General features: G+C 40.9%; 2 protein-coding genes across 5 annotated transcripts; one reads left to right on the plus strand and one right to left on the minus strand.

Annotated features, from left to right (window-relative positions):
• Positions 1–571: 571 nt before the first annotated feature.
• On the plus strand, positions 572–22,719 carry ano8a (anoctamin 8a). 4 transcript variants are annotated; one of them, XM_075484159.1, is made up of 18 exons: positions 574–991; positions 3,327–3,437; positions 8,769–8,901; positions 10,531–10,669; positions 10,850–10,946; positions 11,293–11,409; positions 11,618–11,745; positions 11,841–12,002; positions 12,769–12,921; positions 13,216–13,342; positions 13,582–13,637; positions 13,722–13,796; positions 14,195–14,692; positions 14,970–15,146; positions 17,359–17,538; positions 17,643–17,774; positions 18,070–18,180; positions 20,918–22,719. In XM_075484159.1, exons 1-18 carry the CDS (start codon positions 904–906, stop codon positions 21,581–21,583), a joined length of 3,150 nt encoding a protein of 1,049 aa, XP_075340274.1. In that variant the 5' UTR covers positions 574–903; the 3' UTR covers positions 21,584–22,719. The 4 variants fall into 4 exon arrangements, with proteins under 4 accessions (XP_075340276.1, XP_075340274.1, XP_075340273.1 ...); XM_075484158.1 differs by having other exon boundaries at positions 575–991; positions 17,347–17,538; XM_075484160.1 differs by having other exon boundaries at positions 575–991; positions 12,769–12,849; positions 17,347–17,538.
• LOC142399465 (DET1- and DDB1-associated protein 1-like) lies at positions 21,550–25,441 on the minus strand. The gene is made up of 5 exons (XM_075484162.1): positions 24,961–25,441; positions 24,631–24,711; positions 24,483–24,534; positions 24,292–24,353; positions 21,550–24,176 (listed from the first exon to the last, which is right to left on the minus strand). Exons 1-5 carry the CDS (start codon positions 24,967–24,969, stop codon positions 24,072–24,074), a joined length of 309 nt encoding a protein of 102 aa, XP_075340277.1. The 5' UTR covers positions 24,970–25,441; the 3' UTR covers positions 21,550–24,071.
• Positions 25,442–26,016: the final 575 nt, after the last annotated feature.

Consider the following 26,016-nt stretch of genomic DNA (forward strand, 5'->3'; position numbering starts at 1 on the left):
TACCTCCAGCAGCAGCTGATCAGCTGACCTGAGGTACCGGGTAGGAGCATACGGATGGAGCAGCTCAGAGATCAATAGATATATCTATTACTCAATTTTACTAACACAAATGGCAAATAAAGTAAACTCACTCACCGAAGCACCATCACCCGCGTTGGTGGACATGGCTGATCTGTCCAATGGAGCGTAACTTGATTGGCTGCCGTTGGATGAGTTGAGACAGGGATCGATTGCTTCTCCCTGTTTACCCGGATGTCAAGTCTGGTTCTTTTTCCACTGAATTTTTTTTAGATGTTGAATTTTTTTACACTGATTTTTGTTTTTAGAAATTTTTTCCATTGAATTTTTTGAAGTTGAATTTTTTTACACTGAATTTTTTTTTAGATGTTGAATTTTTTTACACTGTTGGCTTTTCAAATTCAAAGTCTGATTTTGATGCTGTAAAAATTCAATATTAGAAATTCGTATTCAAACTGATGGCACAGAAAAACTTCCATAGTGCGGTCACATTTAGTGAAGAATCACATATACATATAGCACACACAGCAGCCATAAAAGCGTTTCCCTGGTGGACCTGTAGCTCGGTGATCCCCTCAACTCTGTCGTCACTCAGTCACGACCGGTGCGCATAACGTGTAGATGCCATGATCGCGTTCCTCCTCTCTGCCTCTCCCCTTAACTGTTAGACACACCAGAAATGCTCTATTTGCGCTCAACGGCCATGCACTAACAGCTGAGTCCTCCGTTCCCTGAGATCTTCCCTCATCAGCTGATCAGCTGGAGCTGGATTTCGTGCAGCAGCATGCAGCGGCGGGCATCGCAGCAGCTGATGCCGACGCTGCTGTAGACGGCGGCAGCAGCAGCACCGCCGACGTCGACGGAAGAGACGGGGCAGGGAAGAGGATGGAGAGGACGGTGCCAAGCGAGCAGCAGGACCGCTCCGATAAGCGCCAGCATCAGCAAACGTCCTCAACACCATCTGGTGTGCTCGGTGAGTCTCATGGGGAAAACGGTGTTATGTGCTCTGAAGATCAGAGGAAGCTGGGTGTTTTGGGGTTTTTTTTGTTTTTTTTTTGTCAAAAACAATCAGGATAATGGAGATTACAGGCCACTGTGCATGGGCAATATGCAGCAGGCTGGGACGCTTATACACTTGGTTGAAAGACTTGGACCAGACTAAAGTCAGTCATCTGTGAAAGTGTTTTGATTTAGACTTGCCTCCCCTTCTGTTGCTACACAGTGCGCATTACGACTCAGATAGGCCCGGGGACAGTCACAGGTGCATGTTGGAGACATGAGACATTGTCCCGATGGGCTCTGCTGTACTTTGAACAGTGAAAAAGGATGTTGAAGGCTGGCTCTGTTTGTCCCAGGTCTATGCATGAGGACAGAAAAAATTACCGGTGTGATGGCCGTTTCTAGAATTGTATCATAAGGCTTAGTCAGGGTTTATGATTTATGTTTTGGTTTCTGTTATCTTCCAGAGAGCTTATTTCACTTGTTCTTAGATTCTTATTCATCTCCTGAATTAGTTAATTTTTTTAATTATCCAAGCAGTATGTCTGGTAAAGACAGGATAATGACCCTCTGACCAGTATCCTCACTGTATTCATTTCTCTCTGCAAATATTGTGCTGATGTATGCAATTACTATTATTCACATTAAATGGATTGATAAATGAAATGTAAACATCATTTTCAATAAAAGGGCCAACATTGATCTGTGTTCACAGCTGGATTTCCCTGCATCACTGTGGCATGTGCCAGCAATGCTTTCAACATCTAATAGCAGTTTGAAGTGTGCAGTCTCCCAGTTCGATGCTGTTGCCTGGTGTTGACTTGTTTAAGTCTGCTTGAAAAAGATTCCATGATATAAAGCTCTTTTATCTAGGATGCACATGAATGATTATTTTGCTGATTGCCACATCAGTTTGACCATCAAAGCCACAGCAGAATATCGGTTTCTCCTTATTTCTGTAGTCTGACTGTTGAAAAACTGGCAGTTCATCGCTGCCTGCGTCCTACTTGTGCGCATACTGAGGATAGTACCAGATGAACCACAACCACCACACCAGCGAAAGTGTAATTAAATCAGACAATAAAGTTTTGTATCTCTTATGATAAAGCTAAAAAAACATGTTGCAGTAACAGTCTCCCAGTCCACGAGGCTACTCACGTTCTTCAACACAAAAGCAAGGATTGAAAGGTAAATTACCGCTGCCTGGAAGAGCGATCCGCATGTCTGATACATCTACATGTCTCGTGTGTAACTTTAACTTTACACAACTTGGGCAGTTGTTTGACTGAAACTCAGAGAGACTATTACTCTAAGGGGTTGTGAAGCTGCATGTAGGACAGAGAAGATGCAGGAATGTGCCAGAGCTTTGGCTTGGATTGCATCATTATGTCAATGTCAAACACTGAGTGCATTCTGCAGAATTGCTGAGGGATTTATGCGTATGATCTCCCTGGATAAATAGACGCTATGCTGCACCACTGAATATAACAGGCCAACAAAGACTCTGTTTGATCAGTTTTCCATCTTGTGATTTACGTAGGTAAAGGTTTATAGCTATAGGTCTAAAACAGAGATGACAGCAGCACAGATGGTTCTCAGTGAGAGGGATAATACATGCTAAAAGCAGGGGATTTGATCATTCTGCTGCAGCACACATGAGCTAAGAAAGTGTCCCAGCGTGAATCAGTGATCGGTCAGTCAGTAGCTTTTGTGCCAGCACGAGTCAAAGTGTTAGCCAATGAGAACCGATGTGGTGAAGAAGGGGAAGGAAAAATGATGACCTCACTCAGTGTGTAGTAATAATTCTGCTCTAGTTATAACACTGCTGAGTAAACTGAGGCCTGCTGCTTTGCATGTTTGATGGTAGACAGACTTGTAAAGGTAGTTTGTTAATGACTGCTGGTATTTACCACGTACTTCACCCGTCTACAAGCACGTTTAGTGTGACTTTCAGCCGAGTTATCCCGGGGTCTTAATCCGATCACGAGTAACCCGATCCGATTCAATTTCTCGTCAGATTAAGGTGTATACATGAACTTAATAACTCAGACTAATTGTAATTTAGCCCTTAATCTGATTTTTACAGTACCGTGTAACCCCACTGAATGATGAGTAGCAGAGTGATACTAATCCAGTCATCAGTAATCATAATAGTAATGACGAGAAACCATCACCATCTGTCTGTCTCTCTCGTTCTCTCTCACACACACAGACACTTGATTACAGCCCTCTTTATCTGTAAACTTGATATATCACTGTCAAACTCAGTCTCATCTTCTTTCCACATTTTTTCTTCTTTTTCCTCTTAGATAAATTGTTTGGGAAGCGACTTCTGCTGGCCCGACACTATATCATGTCTCGCAAGTCCTGGTTAAAGATGGTTCCCACCGATAACTGTGATATCCTGATGACATTCCCAGGTAGAGTATGGTCTGACATGTCCTCTCTTGTTTGTCATATGGTGAAGGTCTTGCTGTAGAGAGAACAGTGCACATTAAATATCTTTGATGGCTGGACAGCAAGGGTGTCCATGTGCTTACAACTTAAAACAGTCTTTTGAAACAATTAGCTAACCATTCACAGTGCCTGCATCTACAGATTAGCTATTTCTACAGTACTTTTAATGAACCTGCATTTTTGGGCAGAAAATGTGAATTATAAAGATGTCACAGTTTCATGCCCCTCCTATCCCTCTGCCTTGGTAAATTTCCATTCTCCCTGCCTCTGCTCCACTCTATCTGCCAGCCACTCCTCCTTAATCAGCCCAACTACACTCACCTGCAAGCTCAGCTGCAGCTCATTCCCAATCAGCCATGCATATAAGCTTCTCCAGCACTCTCACCCTTGCCAGATTGTTCTACTGCATCCATGCGAGACTTTCTAGGTAAAGGCTGTCTTTACCTACCTGATCTTTTGTTGCCGACCCTGCCTGCCTCCGACCTTCCTGCCTCGCCTGCCTCCGACTAGTGATGGCAAAATGAGGCTTTGTGAACCAATGAGGCTTTCCAGCCCAAAGGTTCGCCAAAAGGTTCATTACCCGAAGCCTCATTGAAACGGTCTCTCTAGTGACACCTGCTGTGCAAAAGGAATATATGACAGACTAAATTAACCCTGAGTTCGAGCATCCTGCAATATAAAATAAACAATTGTTGTCACTGTGTCTCAATGAAAATAAATGTGTGAAAACTGCATATATGGAAGTATTATTGAGTGCTATGGTGTTGATCACTCAAATGAAATATATCAATGATGTACACTGACTACAGTGCTTATGGAAATGGGAGTATGAAAGTGCTTATGGGACCGGGAGTCAGGAATAAACTGTAACAGAGCAGTATGGGCAACAAGACAAATATAAGTTATTGGTTTTTATTTTAAAAAATGTGTGTCAATAACGTTGCGGTTTAATATGCCGAGAAGAAAAAAGAGCGACAACAACTACCGATAACTATGTTCTTCTCTCGAAAAAACACACCTGCACCGCGGGCTTTAGAAGAAAAAAAACGCTGAGTCAGGATGCAGCGGCTCAGTCAGAAGAGCAGTGAAATACACGCGAGTCAGTATTTGTCCTACTGTAGCCTTTTTGTATTTTTTTTTCATAATCATTTTTCATTTTCTCCCGTTCTAATCCAATGACTCGGGTCGCGGTGCTGATCTCCGCAATTTGAAGCCTTCAGTTCGTATTGACGATTAAAATTATTATTTTACAGTAGGCCTACAGTAGTTATTTGTAAAAAAAAAAAAAATAAAGGTTACTACTTCACGGATTTCGCCTATCACGGGTTCTTTTTGGAACGTAACCCCCGCGAAAAACGAGGGTTCATATCCTATATAACTATTCTAACACAATTACGATATATTCTAATGCAGTATAATAATAATAAAAGATGATATGACTGATATAATAACTGAACTTAACCACTAACTCTGATACAACCAACGCACACTCTACCTCTCACCAATACCAAACGCCAACTCAAAACCCTTGAAGTGCCGCAAGGTTCAAACCCTTTTTATGCGATAGTGACGCTCAAAATGAATCAGTGACGTGTACACTGAATCCGAGGCCTCGTTTGTCATCAGTCACGTGATTTTTATGGAAACGATACAAGCCTCGAACCAACGCTTCATCTGGCTCGCCCCTTTTTGCTCGACACATGCTCCGAGGCCTCGCTTCAAACACCACATCACTACCTCCGACCTTCCTGCCTCGCCTGCCTCGCCTGCCTCTCAGTGAACTTACCTGCGTTCTGTCCCTGACCACGTGCTCTGCCTCACCGTCTCTGGCGTCTGTCTGTTCTCTTGGCTTCAACTCCTCCGCCTGGGCCCCGGTTCCTCTGCTGCTCGCTCCTCATCGGCACTTCTGCACCATTGGCTGGCTCTTCTGGCTCTGGGCACCTCGCCTCGGCTACCTCGTTCCCGTAAGGCTCTTCCCTTTACTCCGGGCTGTTAAAGAACTGAACTGTTCGGGTCCCTCCGAGTGGAGGGAGTGCTTCAGCAATACGAGACACAGCTAGCCTCCAACGCAGTGGAGGCTCTGCAGTCAGTCTTGGAACAGGCGCTAACCTCACTAGTCACCCAGGTCCAACAGCTGGTGGCCACCATGTCGCAACAGGCCGCTCCTGCCTCCACCCCAACTCCCCATGCTCCAGCTCCCGGTTTTCCACCAAGCACTGCTCTAGCCCCACACCTTCGCTGGTGGCGAGGGTCGTCTTTGCCATCAACCATCTTATTGGCAGAGCACGCCTGTGGGGAACAGCAGAATGGGAGAGGGGCACACCAACCTGCTCCTCCTTCCAGGCTTTCTCGGCGGAGCTTCGTGAAAGTTTTCAAACTTGTTTCCATGGGCCCCGATGCCGGTGGGAGGACTCATGAGCCTGAGGCAGGGTCTCCAGTTCACCTCTGTACTTTGGGGGGAGTTCTGCTGCCTCATCGGAGCCACCACAAGCCTGTCCTCTGGTTGTCATCCCCTGTCCAATGGCCAGTCAGAGAGGATGAATCAAGAAATGGAGACAGCGCTCCACTGCATGTCGTCTAAACATCCCTCAACTTGGTCCAAGTAGCTGCTGTGGGTAGAATATGCCCACAACACCCGATGGTGCACGGTACCCCAGCTCTGCCACAGTACTCTTCCAATTCCAGTGTGACCATGGCTTCCAGCCACTGCTGTTCCAAGCTTTGGAGAAGAAAGCCTGTCTGTCGAGGCCTTCATCCGACAGACATGGACCCAGGCCAGGGCCGCTCTCCTATTAGCCACAGACCAGTGCTCGACAGCCTCCAACCACCATTGTTCCTGAGCCCCCACTGGTGGGCACACCATAAGGTGTGTCTCTTGACCCAGGACCTTCCACTGAGGGAAACGTCCAAGAAGTTGGCCACCAAGTTCATCGGGTTGTTTGTCATTGAGAAGGTTGTCAACCCTGCAGCGGTTATAGACTCGCGCTGCCCTGCGCCATGCAGATCCACCCAACCTTCCAAGTCTCAAAGGACAAGCCGGTTCGAGAGAGCCCGTTGATGCCCACTTCTCAGCCACCACCACCTCCCCAGATCATTGACAGGGGCACTGCTTTCACGGTTCGCCACCTGCTGCGCTACCACAACCACTGGAGGGGTCTCCAGTACCTCGTCGACTGGGAGGGACATGGTCCTGAGGAGAGGTCATGGCTCACGGCTCGTCACATCCTGGATGCGCGGGTCATCCGCGCCTCTCCTCCAGAACCTCTGTCCTCCCCATCATCCGAGGTGTCCGACAACGAGGAAGAAGAGGAGGGGTCATCCTCTGGGGGAGACGACTCAGCCTCCAATGAGGAGGAGGCTGAGATGGAGTTCTCGTAAGGAGTTCCTCTAGCCTGAGACCCAGAGACTGTGTGTGGGCTATTAGCCTAAAGATTGAACTATATATGCTATATATAGTCGTAAATACACCCGTTACAAAAGATTGTAGTGGAGGGGTAAAAAAAATCACATCCATACAATGTTATCATTTAAGTAAACAGAACAGAGTGTACTTATTACAGCCTTGTTGGGTATTAAAGGGGAACTCCGGGGCATTTGAAGCGCAATCCCATTGCTAGAGGTTGTCAAATACTGACAGTAGGACACAGACTGGTGCAAATCGGCGCTCCCTGTGCGGCGATTGCACTGTTTGCGCAGCCTGTCATGCTAGCCAACTACGTGGTGGCTAAGGGGCAAGTGCTAAACCTTCCACGTAAAACAACAACTTGCACACTGCAGAAACGTCACACCACTTTATAAACCATCCGACAATAAAGTCACAAGCCTTACCATTAAAACCATATGCATGGTTCTCACATTACTGGCATGGGGACGTTACAAAGTTATAAACAGCATGTCACTTACTGGTTGTTGGTATGCGCGCGCATGTGAAAGCCCAAAAGAGTCAATGGACGATACTCCCAAATACAAAGCAATTATCTTCTCTAGAAAAACTGCGTTTAAGTATTTAAAACATTACAACAATACATGCCCAGTAATATTGTTGTAATGTTTTAAATACTTGAACGCAGTTTTTCTAGAGAAAATAATTGTTTTGTATATGGGAGTATTGTCCATTGACTCTTTTGGGCTTTCACATGCGCGCGCATACCGACAACCGGTAAGTGACATGCTGTTTATAAAGTTGTTTTGTAACGTCCCCATGCCAGTAATGTGAGAACCATGCATATGGTTTTGATGGTAAGGCTTGTGACTTTATTGTCGGATGGTTTATAAAGTGGTGTGACGTTTCTGCAGTGTGCAAGTTGTTGTTTTACGTGGAAGGTTTAGCACTTGCCCCTTAGCCACCACGTAGTTGGCTAGCATGACAGGCTGCGCAAACAGCGCAATGGCTTCACAGGGAGCGCCGATTTCCACCATTCTGTGTCCTACTGTCAGTATTTGACAACCTCTAGCAATGGGATTGCGCTTCAAATTCCCCTTTAAGGTGACCGAGTGTCGGTGATAATTTACCCCACTGAGAGCAGCCTTATCTCTGCAAATCATTTTATAATTTCCCTCTGGGTGTTATTTGCTTTAAAGGTTAAACATGAGATAGAATGCATTTTAAATATCTGTTACTGGTTGGTAGCTTAATGTAAATATATGTTTTTTTTCCCCAAGAAAACTGCAGAAATAAGTTACTTATCTTTATATTTCCCTTTAATCTTTTACAACATTGCTGCCTCTGTGCTTTTAAATACTTGGTAAACACCCAAAATTCCAGTACTGTTGAAGATGAACTGTGTTTTCACTTTTACTTGTAGTATGGGTTAATTAGTGTGAAAAGTTACTTAAAGACACCATGTTCTGCATACACTCAGCTTGAACAGCTGGAATGAAACTGTAAACAATGCTGGGTTACTATTATTTCTTTTTGATCTATTGAAAAGTATTTCATATATATATATATATATATATATATATATATATATATATATATATATATATATATATATATATATAGTTAAACCTATACCTGAACCTAATTGGACTGACCTTTAACTGTCACCACCACCTCCATGGATCATGTTGCTCATGTCAGGGCTGTGAACAATGGCTTTGGTTCCATCTGCTCAGGTTGTGGCAAACTTATTATTTCCTATCTCCTTGCAAATGTGCACAGAATTCAGGTGAATATAGACAAAGAAATGTTTTCTTTGAAATATGTTTTTCACTGCTCATATTCAATATCAGTATTAATAATTAAAAGCATGACTTTGCACTTGAAATTAAAGTATTTTTACTTCCCTTAGATACAATAGATGACCACACTCTGCTGTGGCTCCTGAATCAGATTCGGGTTGGAATCCCACAAGTAAGCATCCAGGTCCGGCAGCATAAACACACCCAGACACACGCCTTTTTCATCACAACAACATTTGAAAAGTAAGACTCACACTCTGATTGTGTGTTTGTACTTGCATTGCTGTTTTTGTGAAGAGTGTTTTTTTTGCCACCATTTTGCCATTTTAGACAAATATGTGACTGCTCATACATTGATTGCAGCGACATCACTAGTGGGGGTGAGGAGAGGCAATCCAACAAGTTAAATCAAATTAAATTAAATTGTATTTATATAGCACCAAATCACAACAAATGTCACCTCAAGGCACTTTAAAGATACAGTCCAATTCAAGCCAATTACAATCCAATTAATTCTAATACAGTCATAATCAAATCAAATGAATATTCACTCTGCCTCACGATCTTGGGGTTGAGAGGATTGGAAAGATGGGTCAATAAGCACCATAATATTAGGGCAGGCATACCTGCTGAGAAAGAGAAATACAAATTAATGACAACAATAATGTCATATGTACTTTTCGAAACTCTGGGAACCACAAGTAAAGCAGCAGTCTGAGAGAGAAGTGCTCTGTTGGAAAAATATCTAACTTTGAGATATTTAAGATATAATGGAGCTTAGTCATTAAAAGCTTTATATGTGAGGAGAAGAATTTTAAATTCTAATGCTATGCGTATTTGTTCAGTGAGATTATCTGACTAGAAACAGATCCCTGCATTATTACTGTGAGGTTAGGGACTAGGATTGATTCTCTTAAAAACTGGAAGCAGTGTGTAAAGTTGACACAGCTATAAGAAAAAAATACTGAAAAGAACCTCCATAGAAGGGCCTTGCACTTGACTATTCCCCCAATCCTGCTTCTGCCTGCCCCAGCTGGATTTCTGACCATTATCACCCACATCCGCAGCATTTGTCTTTCTTTCTCTCATAAGATTTGCATCCGGTCATGTGGGATCCCATTCCCAATGACCGGATGCTCGAATCGTCTAACATATGTGCCATTATTTATAGCAAACAAAATGCAACAACAATAAATAAAGGCTACAAACTATTGGGATGTACAAGGTTGAGTCTGCTGACATCTCAATGCAGCATTCGCAGTTGATCATTTGACCAACGGCTCCTGTAAGATTTGTCGATTTGCTTTGGGTCCTGTGATGGGATCCCAATTCCATAGGTCACTAATTATAACAAGAAAAAAAAACTGATATGCAGGGCAATTACTTAGTTATATAAAACAATAGGAAGTCACACTATTGTTTGTACTTGTCTATTTTTCTACAGAGTCAACAAACAAGGTAAGGCATGAGAGTTAGATTCAAATATACTGGTGAACATATTTCTATTACCAGGCAGAATCAGGCAACTTGTTTCCCCTTGTTTTCCATCTTGCTAAGCTAAACTATTGCACACACATCAGTATCGTATTGACCACTGAATCTAACTCTTTGCAAGAAATGAAATGAGTTTTTAAAAAATGTGTAAATTAATAAATAAGTATATACTGTATGTAATAAAATTCTCCCGACATGTAAAACCTAAACTGAGAATTATCTTCCAATCACAATTCCATTTGTCACAATTTGTTGTGTAAAGCCTCTTAATGTAATGTTTGATGTAATGTCAAACATCTGCAGTCCAGCGTCTGCAGAGGGTTAGTGCTCCAGTTGGTTAGATTGTGCTGTTCATTTAACTTCTCTGCACACCAACAGCTTACTGCGAGGAGCGGAGCAGATGGGCATGTACAAGCCTATCAAACCACAGTTTGGTGGTGGGATGCGGCGGTTTTCCTGCGAGGAGGACAACATCTATGAGAACATAGAGAGCGAGCTCTGCTTTTTTACCTCACAGGTTAGAAGTCAAAACTGTTACGCTGTATGTCAGTGTTTGTGTATGGTGGGAATGTTAAATAGGCCATCATTCTGGAAGGTGCTAGAGAATATCTGTTCATTGAATGTGTTCCATAAAATAAAGCATACTTTCCAACTCATGTGTTATTATTTATCCTCTTGCATTTATAATTGTATTCAGGAGCGCCAGAGCATCATTAAATATTGGCTGGACAACCTGCGTGCCAAACAGGGGGAGGTGCTTCACAACATCCACTTCCTGGAGGGGCAGCCAATCAGTACGCTGTTGTATTTTTCATGAGTATCTTTTTAAGACTGTCTGACATTTCTTAAAAAAAGCAATCTTCTGAAATGTCTTTGAAAAAGCCTAGCTGCTTTTTAAAACCTTGTTTGTTTCGTCTGTTGGAATGAGGAGAAAAATTAAATAGAATAACTAAAAAAAAAACATCAAAGAATAACTAAAAAAAAACATCTTTTCATCAGGAAACCTCCTGCCCGAGTTTTAATTTTGATCTTTGAGCGTATGATTTTTAAAATTCTGCTTTGCAGGGGAAAAATGGCTGTTTCTTTTTTGACCAACATGAGCCAAATGTTAGTGGAAATCTAAGGCTGTGTCCTCTTTAGTTCCAGAGCTGTTTGCTCGGGGGGTGATCAGTCAGATGTTTCCTCTTCATGAGCAGAGGATACTTAACCAGCTGATGACATCTTGGGTCCAGGCTGTATGTGAAAGGCAACCTCTTGGTAGGAAATTCTAAAATCTCACTTTATGAAATAATCATTGAAGTTATTTCGAAGAAAACTTAGAATGGCAGTACAACTAAATCAAACTAAATAACATCAGCTGACATCGTGGATCATTCCAGTGTTCCAATGTCTTCTTACTATGAATTATGAACTTTTTCTTCTCAGCGAAGCCTCAAAATAAATTTAAAATGTATATACTTCTTAGATGATATCTGTGACTACTTTGGAGTGAAGATTGGGATGTACTTCGCCTGGTTGGGTTTCTACACTAACTCTATGCTCTACCCTGCTGTTATCGGCTTCCTGCTCTGGATACTAGCAGAGGCTGATCAGGTACTTTAAATACTTCTTTCCATAATCATATTTTCAAAAATTCTGTAATGTGATTATCTTTTATTGTCTAATTTTAATATCTAATTCCTGCACAGACCAGTCAGGATATCTGCTGTGTGGTTTTTGCCCTATTCAATGTTGTGTGGGCAACTTTGTTTCTGGAGCGCTGGAAGAGGCGAGAGGCAGAGCTGGCTTACAGGTGGGGCACTTTGGATACCCCTGCTGAGTCCTTGGAGGAGCCCAGGCCTCAGTTCAGGGTGAGGATTGTTGCTATTGTCTGGTTATCAGCATTAGCTTAACTCCACCAGATCACACCAGTCTAAAGTCTTGTAACAGCGCAGTGTCTACTGTTTTCAGGTAGTGATCAGTATGTCTGTTTTCTCAGACAAGTGGGGGAGGGCAGCATCTTTCTTGCTGCATCCTGTGGTGAAGAATGAACAGGAAATGTGAGGGATGGGTTGGGGTGAAGTCTTTAAATCAGCATGTGCAGGTGGATGACAGCAAGCCAGGCTAGCTCAATTGGTAGCGCATGAGGCTTTTAATCTCAGGGTTGTGGGTTTGAGCCCCATGTTGGGTGTAGTTGCTTTTTGGGGAGGAACTTCTACAAATTGTTGTACAGTTTCTGACAACAACATTAAAAAAGATAAACCTTTATTAGGCCCACAGCAGGGAAATTCACTTTCTTAAAACATCAGACCTTCTACAGTATAGCAGGCAAATAGGAGTCGAGAGTTCAGATAATAAGAATTCAAATAAAGCTCTATTCGGGCATGTAACTTGTGATTTCTTTTCAGACATTTAGAATTCTTGGCAGTCCATGTTGAAATTAGTAAAGATTGCCCAACTTTGCAAAATGCTTTTATGATAGGCAGAGAATATGTCCACAAAACAATCAAGAAAACAGTCATTATGGAGCATATTTGCACAAATACTGCATTCCATTTACTGCAGTAAGAAAAACATATCTAATTTAACTTAATGCTCCTCCTGCCCTGTCTTAGTCCTCTTGTGTTATCTCTGCAGGGAGTGAAGCGCTGCAGTCCCATAACTGGCTTTGAGGAGTTCTACTACCCTCCCTGGAAGAGAGCTCTGTTCAGATGGCTGGTCAGCCTGCCCATCTGCCTCCTCTGTCTCTGTTTTGTCTTCCTTGCTATGCTCCTTTGCCTGGAGCTGCAGGTTTGGACCTGAGGACTCAGTGTGCAAGTTATAGGAGGAGAAATGGAAATTGTATAGAGGAAAAGTGGATAATAACTTAAAGAAAAACACAGCTAAACAGGGAAACAGAAATAACATGGAATAAAAATACTAATTATTTTTTAAAGAGGTTAGATAGACTGCATTCAGACTTACCTCTTGCATATTCAGACACATTTAACAACCTTTTTAAAAATAGCCATGAGAATGGAAACATGAAAAGACTTTCTTCTTAAACTTATTAAAAATGTATCATGCTTCTAATTCTCCTTGCAGGAAGTGGTAATGGAGATTCAGGACCTACCTGGTGTTACACGATTCATCCCTAAGATTCTTCTGGCCATTACTGTGACTGTATGTGATGAAGTATATAAGAAGATTGCCTATTGGCTCAATGACATGGGTAGGAGACACAAAATTCAATATTTTGGGCAACTTAGAGACCTATTATCTTATATACAGTATATAAGATATAAAAAAGAGCTGCTCTAAAAGAATATAAAAAGAATCTTCATTGCCTTATTGTAAACTGAAGATGGCAGCAGTTTATTAGACCTCGATGAGGCATTTAAGGAGCATACTTTAAGTGTCCAGCAGCAGCACATTGTGTAATGCTTTCCATATTTCTGTTTCTTCATTCAGAGAACTATAGACTTCAGAGTGCCTATGAGAACAATCTCATCATAAAGATGGTTTTTGTAAGTCATACTACTTCTGCTGATATCTTCATAATGGGGCTGAATACAGATATTTTATCATGAGTTTTTCTGGTTGCCTTATAGTTTGAATTCATCAATTCGTACCTTAGCCTTTTCTACATTGGTTTCTACCTTAAGGACATGGAGCGACTGAAAGAGGTAATAACTTGAAAACATTTGAAAAATAGAATGAAATGATATGCAAGTCATTACGACTAAATACTGAATTGAATAGTCAGATGGCACCAAAATAATGTTGAAACTTATAGACTGATCTGTTACCCCTTAGACAGTACTGCATTAAAATGGGAAACACAATTTACATCTGTCCACAAATATAGGCTAAGACTCTACAATGTGAAGAAGGTGAAGTGGACAACTGTTCTGTCGTCTTTAAAAAAAAGGCCTATCTGAACCTGTTAGTCCCTGGCGACTTTTTAACTAACTTTATTTATATTATACCAGTCAAAAGTTTCAATCCATGTACTCATTCAAATGTGCATTTTTTACACTTCCGTATAAACGGAGCACAACAGAAATTCCTCTTCTCTTTACAGATGCTAGCTACTCTACTGATTTTCCGCCAGTTCCTGCAGAACATCAAAGAAGTCCTCCAGCCTTATCTGTATGAGCAAAACAAGTTGGGTGTCTTTACTCCAAAGGTGCTGTGGGAGCTTCTCCAAGCCATCATGCTCAAGTATGGCCGCCTAGCCCTGGGAAAGGCCCAAGCCTCAATGACGTCATATTCCTTTTTGGGTCCCAGAGGAATCCCAGGTGGTCAGGTTGCAAATTGTGACCCAGAGCCAAAGAGAAGAGGTGATCTGAAAGCTGGTTTTAGGCTGACAGAGGAAGAGTGGGACATGAACGACTGCGCCATGAAGCAACGGAAAGTCAGCTTCACAGAGAAGGTGGACTACCAGGATGTCGCCACAGAAGCACAGGGAGCGGATGAGAGTTTCCGAGAGGACAGCCCCACACTGGTCGAAAAAGGGATGGATCCATCCAGTATTTTTGATAGTTGTGATGACGACAGTGATTGTGAATCAACAGCTCAAGTATGTGGTCTGCTTATTTCAGTTGTTTGTACTCCATCCTTTCAGTTAATGGTCTGGGCTTGTTTACACACAAAAAGAGTTAATCTCACCAACAGTCAGTTTGTTCTTTATCAGCCAGCAAAAATGTCTCATTCTTATTGTATGTCATGTTGTTAAATGAATGGTATTATATTGAATAATGTCTTGGTAGATTCATTTCATTCCTCTATGTTTCAAACAGACAGAATAATTAGTTGTTACCAGAGAAAGTACTGCAGTCTCATGTGTACTTTGACAGGACACAAAGGAGAATGCGAGTGGGTCCTCGCCAAAGGAATCTGACTCTGTGTGTCAGAGAAGGAAGAATGTAAGTGAGGGGAATGCTGACAAGAAGTCATGGATTGATCCACCAAAAGAACCCAAAACAGTAACACTGACCCAGGCAGAGATTGAGAGCTGTATGCAGACATATGAGGTAAACCCACGATGGAAACCAAAATGAACAGACAATCCTCTATGGTCATGGGAAAAAAGAAGTACACACTTTTTCAATTTGAAGGTTTTACATATCCAGACATAGTCCTTACCAGGTCTTAAAAATAGATAAACATAACTTTAGATTAACAACATCACATAGCATATTACACTATGTCTTTATTTGTTTAACGAAAACTAAGGCAAAATGCAGAAGCAGTGTGTGGAAAACTAAGAAAAGCCCATGATTCAATGGTCTGCAGAACCTTTCGTAGCAATAATTTGGGGTCATTGTTTTCTTTATGGAGTTATCAGTGTCTCGCATTGCTGTGGAGGGTTTTGGCCCACTCGTCTTTACAATCTTGCTTCAGTTTATCAAGGCTTTCAGCTTAAGGTCTGGACTTTAAGTGCGCCACTGCAATACCTTGCAATGACCCTATTTCTGCCAGGTTTTAGCTTGGACAAACGGCCTCCCCTATAATACTTTAGTATACAGAGGAGTGACTCTGTGACTACAAGCCCAAATCATCAGCCCACCGCCGCCATGCTTGACAGTTGCTATGGGGTGCAGATTATCAAACCAAATGTGTTGCCGAGCATTATGGGCAAACATCTTCACCTTGGTCTTATGGAACAAGGACATTGTTCGCTAAGTCTTGTGGTTTGTTCAGATTCAGCTTTGCAAACCTAAGCAGTGCTGCCATTTTGTTTTTAGATAGTAAAGGCAACCATTTACAACAAGAATAGATACACAGTTATGTCTTTTTCTAATAGTACGGCCATGAACATTTAACTTGCTAACTATAAAGTGTGAGATATAGCTCTTTTGGATATTGCAAGCTCTGACAATGGGGTGAACTTGCTGGGATGTCCACTCCTGGGAAGATTGACATCAGTCTTGAATGTTGTCCACTTGTAAATAATCTTTCTCTCTGTGAAATAATAGACTTCAAATAGTTTAGAAATGACTTTATGACCCTACCCAAAATGGTAGTCAGAAACAACTGCTTCTCTAAGATTATTGCTGATGTCTTTCCTCCTGGACATTGTGTAAACAAACCTGAATGTTCAATACCAGAAAACTGTCAAAGCTTCTTATCACCACTTGCTGAGGACCGATTAATCAAGTGCATTTGATTAGCAGCAACTATCTGCTACTTACCTTTTTAATCGGTATGGAAGCAGTAACGGTGGACTTGGTTTTTTGAGTTTCGCTGCATTTTGGCTTGGTTTTGTTTAATCTGAAACCCATTATTGTGAGCACTTGTTATCTTGGTTGGGCCATCCAAAAACAATCAGGGCTGTGAACTGCCAAGTCGCTCCCTTTACTGGGCTATACCTTTGTTTGTGTCAAGGTGGACGGTCTCAGTAAGGCACAATGAATGAAACCTGAAGGCAGACGTGTACGATAAAGCCATCTATAACACTTAAGACGACTGCTGAAGCGCCTCGTGTTCAGCCCTTCTTGTGTGAAGACCTTATTGGTTAAAGACGTGCAAGTCTACTTAGAGCTCGGTAGAGCTTTTCTCGACTGTATACCCATATGCAAGATTCAAGAAGTTTATTGTTACATACACAATAAAAGACACACGTTAAAGTCGTGCAATGAAATTCTTACTTTGTTTGCTTCTCTTCACCTATTCAATGACAGCATGGGGATAATTTCATAGCTTTAAATTAACCCCTTAACGCCTATTGTCGCATATATGCTACAAACCGTTTGACTCAATCAACCAGCTGAGATAGCATCTTTATTCCCCCAATGCTGGTTAGTCCATATTCACTACGGACCTAGGAACCTTTATATAAATAAATATGTTAAAACAAAAGGGTGAATAAAAAAACATTGTTTTTTCACTGTTATATTACTGTGTTGTTGTTATCTTATTATTGACCATTATGCCTGGTGTTCCAAATAAGCAACATACCAAATTACATACCAAACATACCAAATTGACTCCAAATTGACCAGGATGCCTGAATTTGCAACATACCATAATTTCTATTTATTTTTTGTGCAAAAGTGAAATTAATAATCTCAGCATTATTTATCATCTACTTAAAGGCTAAAACACACACAAAACATTTTTTTATACACAGCTATATAAATACAGGCGTAAAGGGGTTAAGAATATTCACAAGTGTATCCATGAAAAGATATTGCTATGATAATGTTGATTCATGATATTTCCCCTCGACAGGGTACACTTCAGGACTACCAGGAGATGTTCATTCAGTTTGGCTACGTGGTGCTCTTCTCCTCTGCGTTTCCCCTGGCTGCCATGTGTGCTCTTATCAACAACATTATTGAGATACGTAGCGATGCCCTGAAGCTCTGCACTGGCCTGCAGAGACCCTTTGGCCAGAGGGTGGAGAACATTGGACAATGGCAGGTCTGCTAGTGCTGTTTAGAAAATGTCACAAAAGCCTTTCAAACTACCATCTGCATCGCTTGTAAATTTCTCCCCGTCTCTCGCTCTGTTTCTCTCGACACCAGACTGCAATGGAGGCCATGGGCTTAATAGCCATTATAGTTAACTGTTACCTGATTGGTCAGTGCGGGCAGCTCCAGCGTCTGTTTCCCTGGCTGAGTCCCGAGATGACCATCATCTCCATCGTCTTACTTGAGGTATGCACTGCAGACTATGATTTTTTTCTACAAATGTAGACGTTTTTCTTTCTTTCTTTTTTCTTTTTTTTAGAGAAGGCTGTTAGAATTGATCAGAATGGAAACCGAACCCTTAATTCATGGTTCAGTAAAAAAACACAAATCACAAAGGATTGTTGGTGTGTGTACTGTATGATACACTGCATATCCATCTGGCTATCAACAGAAAAAAATGTATGATACATGAAAGATTGTGACTGTGCTTCAATGTAAGTGTGTGTTGAGTTTGTCCCTTTGTGGTCTTGGTGGTTTCCAGCACTTTGCAATCCTCCTAAAGTACGTCATCCATATTGCCATCCCTGATATCCCTGGCTGGGTAGCAGACGAGATGGCCAAGCTAGAGTACCGACGAAGGGAAGCTTTCAAGGTATAGCTGTATCATAGCTTGAAAGACCTTCTGCCACCATCAGATTTGTTGTTGGCTACACTTTGGGTAGTTTGTATTGTATTTCTATAGTATATGTATTGTGTTGTATCACATCTGCTAAACTGCACAAATAAAACCCATAAAAGCTGGGATGCCGTTTAAAAGTAAATCAATCAGAATATAATCATTTACACATCAATTAAGGCTTATATTCAGTTGAAAATAGTTTAGAGACAACATGTTATCACATTTGTTGTATGGCTGGGGCCTTTCTGTGTGGAGTTTGCATGTTCTCCCCATGTATGCGTGGGTTCTCTCCGGGTACTCCGGCTTCCTCCCACCGTCCAGAAACATGCATGTTAGGTTAACTGGTGACTCTAAATTGGCCGTGAGCGTGCATGGTTGTTTGTCTCTGTGTGACCCTGTGATGGACTGGCACCTGCCCTCTCGCCTCTCGCCCAATGACAGCTGGGATAGGCTCTGGCAACCCTAAACTGGATTAAGCGGGTGGATGGATATTTTGAACTTCATATTAGCAATACGTTTAAAAATCATAGGGACAGCTCAAACTAAAAGCTAAAGCTGTTAAGGCGAGACACGGCAGGCAAAAACAGGGATTTTTCATGCAGTGGTCAATTTCTAGATTTTGGGCCAGTCTACTCCTTCAATATGTGTTATTTCAATCATAAATTAAAATGTTTATTTCATCACATTTTGTTTAATCGCGGCAGTACGTTTCGTCCAAATTTACCAAAATGAATTCCCCTATTTAAATCTTTAAATGCCGTTTTCTCAAAATCATTTTTTTGTATGTTTCCAGTATCAATATCTCAGCCTATGGAGCACCTACTAACACCAAACTTTCCAGTTATACACTTAGCAGTATTCTGAAGATATTTACAGAAGGATTTGTTGATAAAACATTCCTGGCCTGATTTATGTGACATTATAATAAAAAAATTTGGCGAAAATTGATGTTTTTTTAGGCTATGGACAGTATATTTTGATTGCCTAGGAAATGAAAGCAGATATCCTGAAATCCCTCTGTAATTTTCTTTTCATTTTGTGTGTAAACAAAATGAAAAAAGAATTTTGCATCTGGCTTTATCATATGTTCAGATCTATCTTCCGGAAATATAATTCAAATGTGCGCATATTTAATGAGATAATGCCTCATTTGCATAATTAAACATACAAATTTCTAAAACTTTTAATACATTTTTTTTCATACTTGCATAAGTAATCAACTGTGGAAGTTTCATGGTGATATTTATTATTTTAAATTATTACCCTATTCACCTGTAGTGTCTCGCCTTAAAAGAAAAAAACACCTAGTGAAACACCCCACAGCTTACTGGGTTAACTGGGAATAGGTCAGAAAAATGATTGGGTGTAAAAAGAGCATCCTGGACAGGCGGCATCTTTCAGAAAAAAATATAGGAAGAGCTTCATCACTCAGTGAAAGGCCATGTGGGCAAATAGATTAACAATGTAAGAACGCGGTTTCTGTTCATAAACTTGCAAATACTTTAGGGATTCCATCATCTGCATTGCATAATATGATTCAAATATTTTAGTTGAAATCTCTATGCGAGGGACAAGATACAGAGAGTCACTGATGATTCTGCAGTGAAATCACAGCTTTGCATCGAAAACATCAACGTTGTCAGGGAATTAAGCATTGTTTCTAACACAGAGGCCAGTCAAAGCTTTATCATGCAAAAAGAATATATATACATATTTAAGATCGAAAGGCTCTACTACATTCACTGGCCTGAGTTCACTGAGGATGGATGGGTTGAAGTGGAAAACTTTGCTGGAGTCTGATTAATCAAATTTAAATTAATGCTGAAAATGACTAACTCTGTGTCCTCCTTTTGAATAACGAGAAGACAGACCAACCAGCTTGTTATGAGTACAGCATTCTGTATTTCTGATGATATGGGAGTTCATGAGTACACATGGCTTGAGAAACTTGCAAGTCTGTCAAGGCACCAAGAATACTGATTAATATAAAAGTATGCAAGTTTTTTTTCAGAGAAGGTACAGGTTACTGCAGCAGGAGGATGTGCCATGCTACTCTGATTACAGTTCAATAGTAAAAGTGTATTTCAACCAACAGCACCCAGAATTTAAACACCCTGGATGTTTTTTTCACGGAGCTCAAAGTTTCTTTGAGGTTTCGGTCTTTTGCATTTTCACTGAGATCTGAGGCAGTTGAGTTGTGAAACCTTCATACAGCAGATTATAAACCTATCATTCAAACCAGGTAGTATGCTTCAGCTGCATTAAAGTAAAATCTGTCATGTTCCATATTTGTATGGTTTGTGGGTGTTTTTATTTGTGCCTTTAAAAGTAGCTGCAAAGAAAGTAGAGATTATCGGGTCATTGCTCTTGCTCGCTTCACCCCTGCAGCCCACAGTGGGTTTCTGTCTTTTCAGCTGATAGAATCTGCATCAGTCTCTCTATTTTCAGCCACATATAAGTTGTAAATGATATATAAATGATTGAATTCTGATATTTACAGTTTACACAGCTGTAAAAGGGTCTTATTATTCACTGCAAATGTCCCACACATTTTTTGTTTAATCCTTATGTTACTAAAAGTATTGGTCCTGCGAACCCTTTGCCCTATCGTGTGCATATTCATTCACTTACAAAAGCAGATCTTTAATCTGTTTCTCTGTTTCACTGTCTGCATGACTCTTTGTTTCTCCATTTCTGGATCTTTGTTTAGAAGCATGAGCTGCAGGCCCAGCAGCACTTCCAGCAGCAGCTCAGGCGGCGACGTGAAGAAGAGGAGCTTCACCGACAGGCTGAGCTTCAGGCTGAAGCCCGCCAGGAGAATGACTACCATAAGTCAGACGCCCAGCATCAGCACCACCACGACAAAGCACACGGGGCCAAGGCAGGGGACAAGCCCAAGAGACCCAGCTCTCTTCTGGGAAACAATAACGTGATGAAGTTAAAGTATATCATTCCTCTGCAGGGTAAGTTCTCCTCTGGTGCGTCACGCTCACCAGCACAGTCCCCAACTGGAGGGGAAGCAAAGCTCCCTGGATTTCTGAAGTTCTTAAAGTCCCCTGAGGTGAAAAAAGAGCCAGCAGTGGCAGCTGGAGCCACGCCAGGATCAACAACGCTGTCTTCAGTTCCCCCTAGTGGTCAGGAGAGGTCACAGTCCCCCAACAGGACATTCAGCCCTGGGAAACTCTTCAGTTTTAGTAAGTCTGAGGGTACAGTGGTGTGTGCAAATGGGACACAGCAACTGCCCCAGGCTGCTCATGCTCAGCCCAGCCGGGCTGACCTAAACACAAGCCCACTGGAATTACCTTCTAGTGAGTCTGATAAAGGAGAATCAAGACAACAGACTCATTTAGAAAACTCCCACTCGAAATCTTTATAAATGATCAGCCCCACCAATGTAATCCTATAAAAGGAAAGCAATGTACAAATGTCCAGGCAACATCTTAAGTCAATGGTGCACCTGCAGAGTAGAAGAACCTGTTAGCAACAAGGAGCATCCATAAGGTCAGCAAGCGTTATACTCTCACTTTTGATGCAACTTCCTTCTCACAAAGCGTCACCCTGTATCTATCACTTCTAACTTCCATGTAGAAAATGTACAGTAAGTGTAATGCCTTGAATGGGCCTTCAATAACCTTTGCTTAAGGTTCGGATTCTGCATGACTGCCTAGTTTTCCACAGCACCAGAACAGATATTGATGTGACTGACCTTTCTTTCAAAGTCTGGCACCACAGTCCGTTTATCAAAGGACAGAAACAACAGCTTCCCATTCCAGGTTTGTTTCTCATTCTGATGCCAGTAATGAATGCATGTTGTCATGTGCGTGCATGACAAATTCATGGTGTTTTTTCAGTACTGAAGCACTTTCGAAGCCATTGTATTCTTCTGCAATAGGTCAGATAAATTCACTGTGACCATGAAAAAATGTCTATTTTTCCAAACTTTGATTTTCTATGAATTATTTTACTACATAAATTAGTGAATGTAAAACTATGATGCAAATAAATGTCACTTGAATTAATGTATATCAAGAGATAATTTACAGGATGAGTAAAAACTGCTTAATGAGAGACCATGCTGCTAGCTGGAATATGTCTCCTCCATGTAGAGCATACATGAAAACACGATTTTTAGGCAAATTACATAACTTCTAAAAGTTTACAATCTTGTATAAACACCCTACTGTTAAGGATCCTTTTTCCAGGAGACAGTTCCCAATTATGTCCCAAACTATTGCTTAATCCATACTTGTTTGCACAGAAACTGTGGTAAATGGGAAAGAACTGTTATTCAAATTCACCCAAAGAAATATAAATGTTTGCTGTGAGTGTTTACTGTATGTCATAGTGTAATCTGTACAGAACAAGAATTTAAATCAACAAAAAACATTTATACAATAAAGTCAAAGCAAATGAAACACTTTTCAAACTGACTCTTGTGACAAAAGTAAAAGTATTACAATGTTCTATTTAGAGCAAGGAAAATAAAACAGTAAGTCACACTTGAAAAATGTACATGTATACAGCTTTTCTTTTCTTCTTCTTGCTTGCATCAGCTACAGTAAACACAGACTCTAATCTTGAACGGCAGTTTGTGACAAATGCACATTAACTGACTGAATTTTCAACTGTGCAAAATACTTGCGAGAAGTATTTTTCTGAAGGTGCTTGAATTCAACCCTCACCACATGGACTCGTTGGTTTCAACCAAACTCCCCTTTATCCCAACGGCAGACTTGGCTAAACAAAGTGGAATAACATTATGGCCGTCTGAAGAAGTGCCAGCGTAATCCCAACATAAATACTGTAAAACAAATCGAAATGGTGGAGCATAATGCTGAGGTGACACTTAACATGCAGCAAACACACTGCTGTCAGAAGTGTGTTGGTCAAAATGCATATTCCCTCAACATCACTGAAATTATTGACCTATAAGCTAATGGGACTGCCTCAAATATAGCAAGTAGCCAACTTATTAGTATGGCTAAACCAGCTTTAAATAAACCTGTAATTACATTGCATTACAAAGATACAGATACTGAAGTCTCAGAATACTGAACATCAAATTTTTAGGTTTGATTTTGGAGTCACACCATACAAAAAGAATTTTGAATCCCTTGGTACAACTATTGGCTTGAATGTGTCAAACAAATATCCACTAACTCAACAGCGATTCATTTTCCTCAATCAACAACGTATAACACACTCACTTCCATTTAAGGCCATATATTGCTATTCCTCAAGACAAAACCAAGCATTTCCTTGAGCATTTCATGACTTTTTATGCAGCATAAAGCCCCGAATCAATTTTTCATTCAAAACCAGGATCATAATGTTGTTTCCTTATGAGAATAATCGCATAAACATAAGCCAAAATACGATGTTAAATAACTACTCTATAACTTAATCCTAAACTGAAAATTCCTGGTAGAGTAGGAGCCACAAATGATGGCATGCTAAAAAAAACATGCTTATTTCAAACAATCAATGAATAAATGCTACTGTAAACTCAGAAATGGTAGCAGAGAAGCAAGATCTTCACACCCTGCATATTAACAAAAAAATCTTAAGCAGAAGTAAATGAGAACCAAAAGGAGTGAGGACTAGAGGTAGATGTATGGTATTATCAAAACAACAACTCAAGCAAGAGGTGTGGTTTCTTGGTAGTAAAGGAAGTGCTGTGTGAAACCAGTTTTGGTTCAGGAGGAAATCTGAAGTCAAGCATTAAGACCAATGTGCCAGCTATGGTCAGAAACATATCAAATACTGTGTGCTTCAACACCACAGCCTGGGTTTGCAAACATGTATTTTGCATCTGTGTTTGAGCAGGTCAGTCTTTACTAGCCGAGCGTCAACAACATGACAATTTATGAATCCTCATTCGGCTCCCGACTGTCTGTTCTTGCAATTTTTCGTGGAGGTGCTGTGTTTTCCCACTCTGGCTGTTCCTGTTCTCGTTTCTTGGCCGCATTCTGGGGAAGTAAGAGAAATGAAATAAACAACAGAGCACAATACATCTACAGTCAAAGATGGCCAATTTAGAACTCGATTCCCCCTCTAATGTTCCCCATCATTTAAAACCTTTACCTTTTTATCCCATTGCTGATGTAGATATCGTAACAGGATGTTTGTCTTTTCTGTGACAATGACTGTGGATAAAACAACAACGTCAATAATTAGATCATGAGAGACACGACATAAAAGGTACACAAATGAGAGCAGCTGCTTCCACAGTGAGTAACAACTCTACAGACTGAGGGATTTTGGTATGTACTTACTCTGCTCTGATGGAAATTCTCGTGTTGGAAGATACACAGACGGTCGACGGCTCTAAGATTATAAAAAAATGTTCACAATTTCACAAACTATTAAATTATGTGACCACAGGATTTCATTCTGGCATTCAGAGAAGAGAGGATCACTTACTGATGATTTACATACTGAGTCTGCATGGAACCTGCTGAAGTTGTTTTTGTTGTAGATGGGTAATCCCTTCAGGAAATTTCTCTGTGAACAGAACAGGAAAATAAGAAAAAAAAAAAACTACTACTCGGTGGTAAAAAAAAAAAAAAAACTTTTGACACTCATGGTACAAATAAAGACCACTCTTGGTTAGCTAACATCAAATAAATATGCTAACAACACATAAAGAACACGAACCAAGCCCTACTTGCTATCACGTAAGTTATACAAATATGACTATTCAGGTTTAACTGATAGTTAAACGCTTGATAGCAAAGCAAACTGTCAACCAACCTTCTCCATTTCTGTCCAAGTCGCGTTCTTCGTCTTATGACCAGCTGGACAGTGACAGTGAAAATGAACAGATAGCAAGCTAGCTAATAAGCCCTGTTGTCTTCGTCGAAGCCAATAATAGCTGTTTATTTACCTGCTCAACAGGTTCTCAAGACAGCATTAAAACACAAAATACGTTTTATATAATCACATTTCTTCACCGTCATCAAATGAAAAAAACTATCACTCAAAACGGTACACATAAACTGTAGCTGAACGTCCCTGCGTAGCTTGCTTGCTTTTAGTTCACAACTCCATTTTTGTTGTTCGTTCGTTCAGGGGGCGGTTCCATTTTTAATATCCACATTACCTCATTGGTTTAACTGTAAGATCTCCGAAATCATCGTGAAAACAATGTTCTGATTGGCTAGATCCTGGCTACGTAAGCAGACCGTTCCTCCTATGCGAAGGAGCTCTGGCTTGAAGCAGAGAGTCTCTATTATGAGGAGAGGGAAAACTGGCGGCTATTTCCGGGTGGTACTGCACTCTAGGGGCGCCAACGAAGCAGTGCAGAGCACGCCGAACTCTATGGTGGTACTATGAAATCCACCTTAGATGCAGCCATTGCTTTTGATAGAATTTTTTATATTTTTTCATTTTAATTTTCCTAAAGGCAGGATAAATTATCCTTTCAAACGGCACTTGGTTTGATTTTTTAGACTCACTAGATTTGTTTAAAATACACATTTATTGTCAGTATTGCATCCCGAGTGACGTCACGCATGTGGCATCACTTTACGGCATGGTCAGTCCTAGGTCCTTTACATTGTTTAAAAAATAAAAAAAAAAGAATTATTTATCATTTATTTATTTTTGTTGATACATAGATACAGAAATATTGAAGCACATGTCTGCTGTTCAATGTATAATTGTTTGTATGTACCACCTTTTTCAATAAAGTTCATTAAAAAAAAAAAAAAATGGTCAGTCCTAGCGCTGAGCTAGCAGAGAGGTGTTAGCTCAAATAGTTACAGATTTCAGCACAGCCCTTTTACATACTCTCTGACTAGCCTCTGG

The sequence above is a fragment of the Odontesthes bonariensis genome, chromosome 14, assembly GCF_027942865.1.
Source record: "Odontesthes bonariensis isolate fOdoBon6 chromosome 14, fOdoBon6.hap1, whole genome shotgun sequence".
In the NCBI taxonomy this organism is placed as follows: domain Eukaryota; kingdom Metazoa; phylum Chordata; class Actinopteri; order Atheriniformes; family Atherinopsidae; genus Odontesthes; species Odontesthes bonariensis.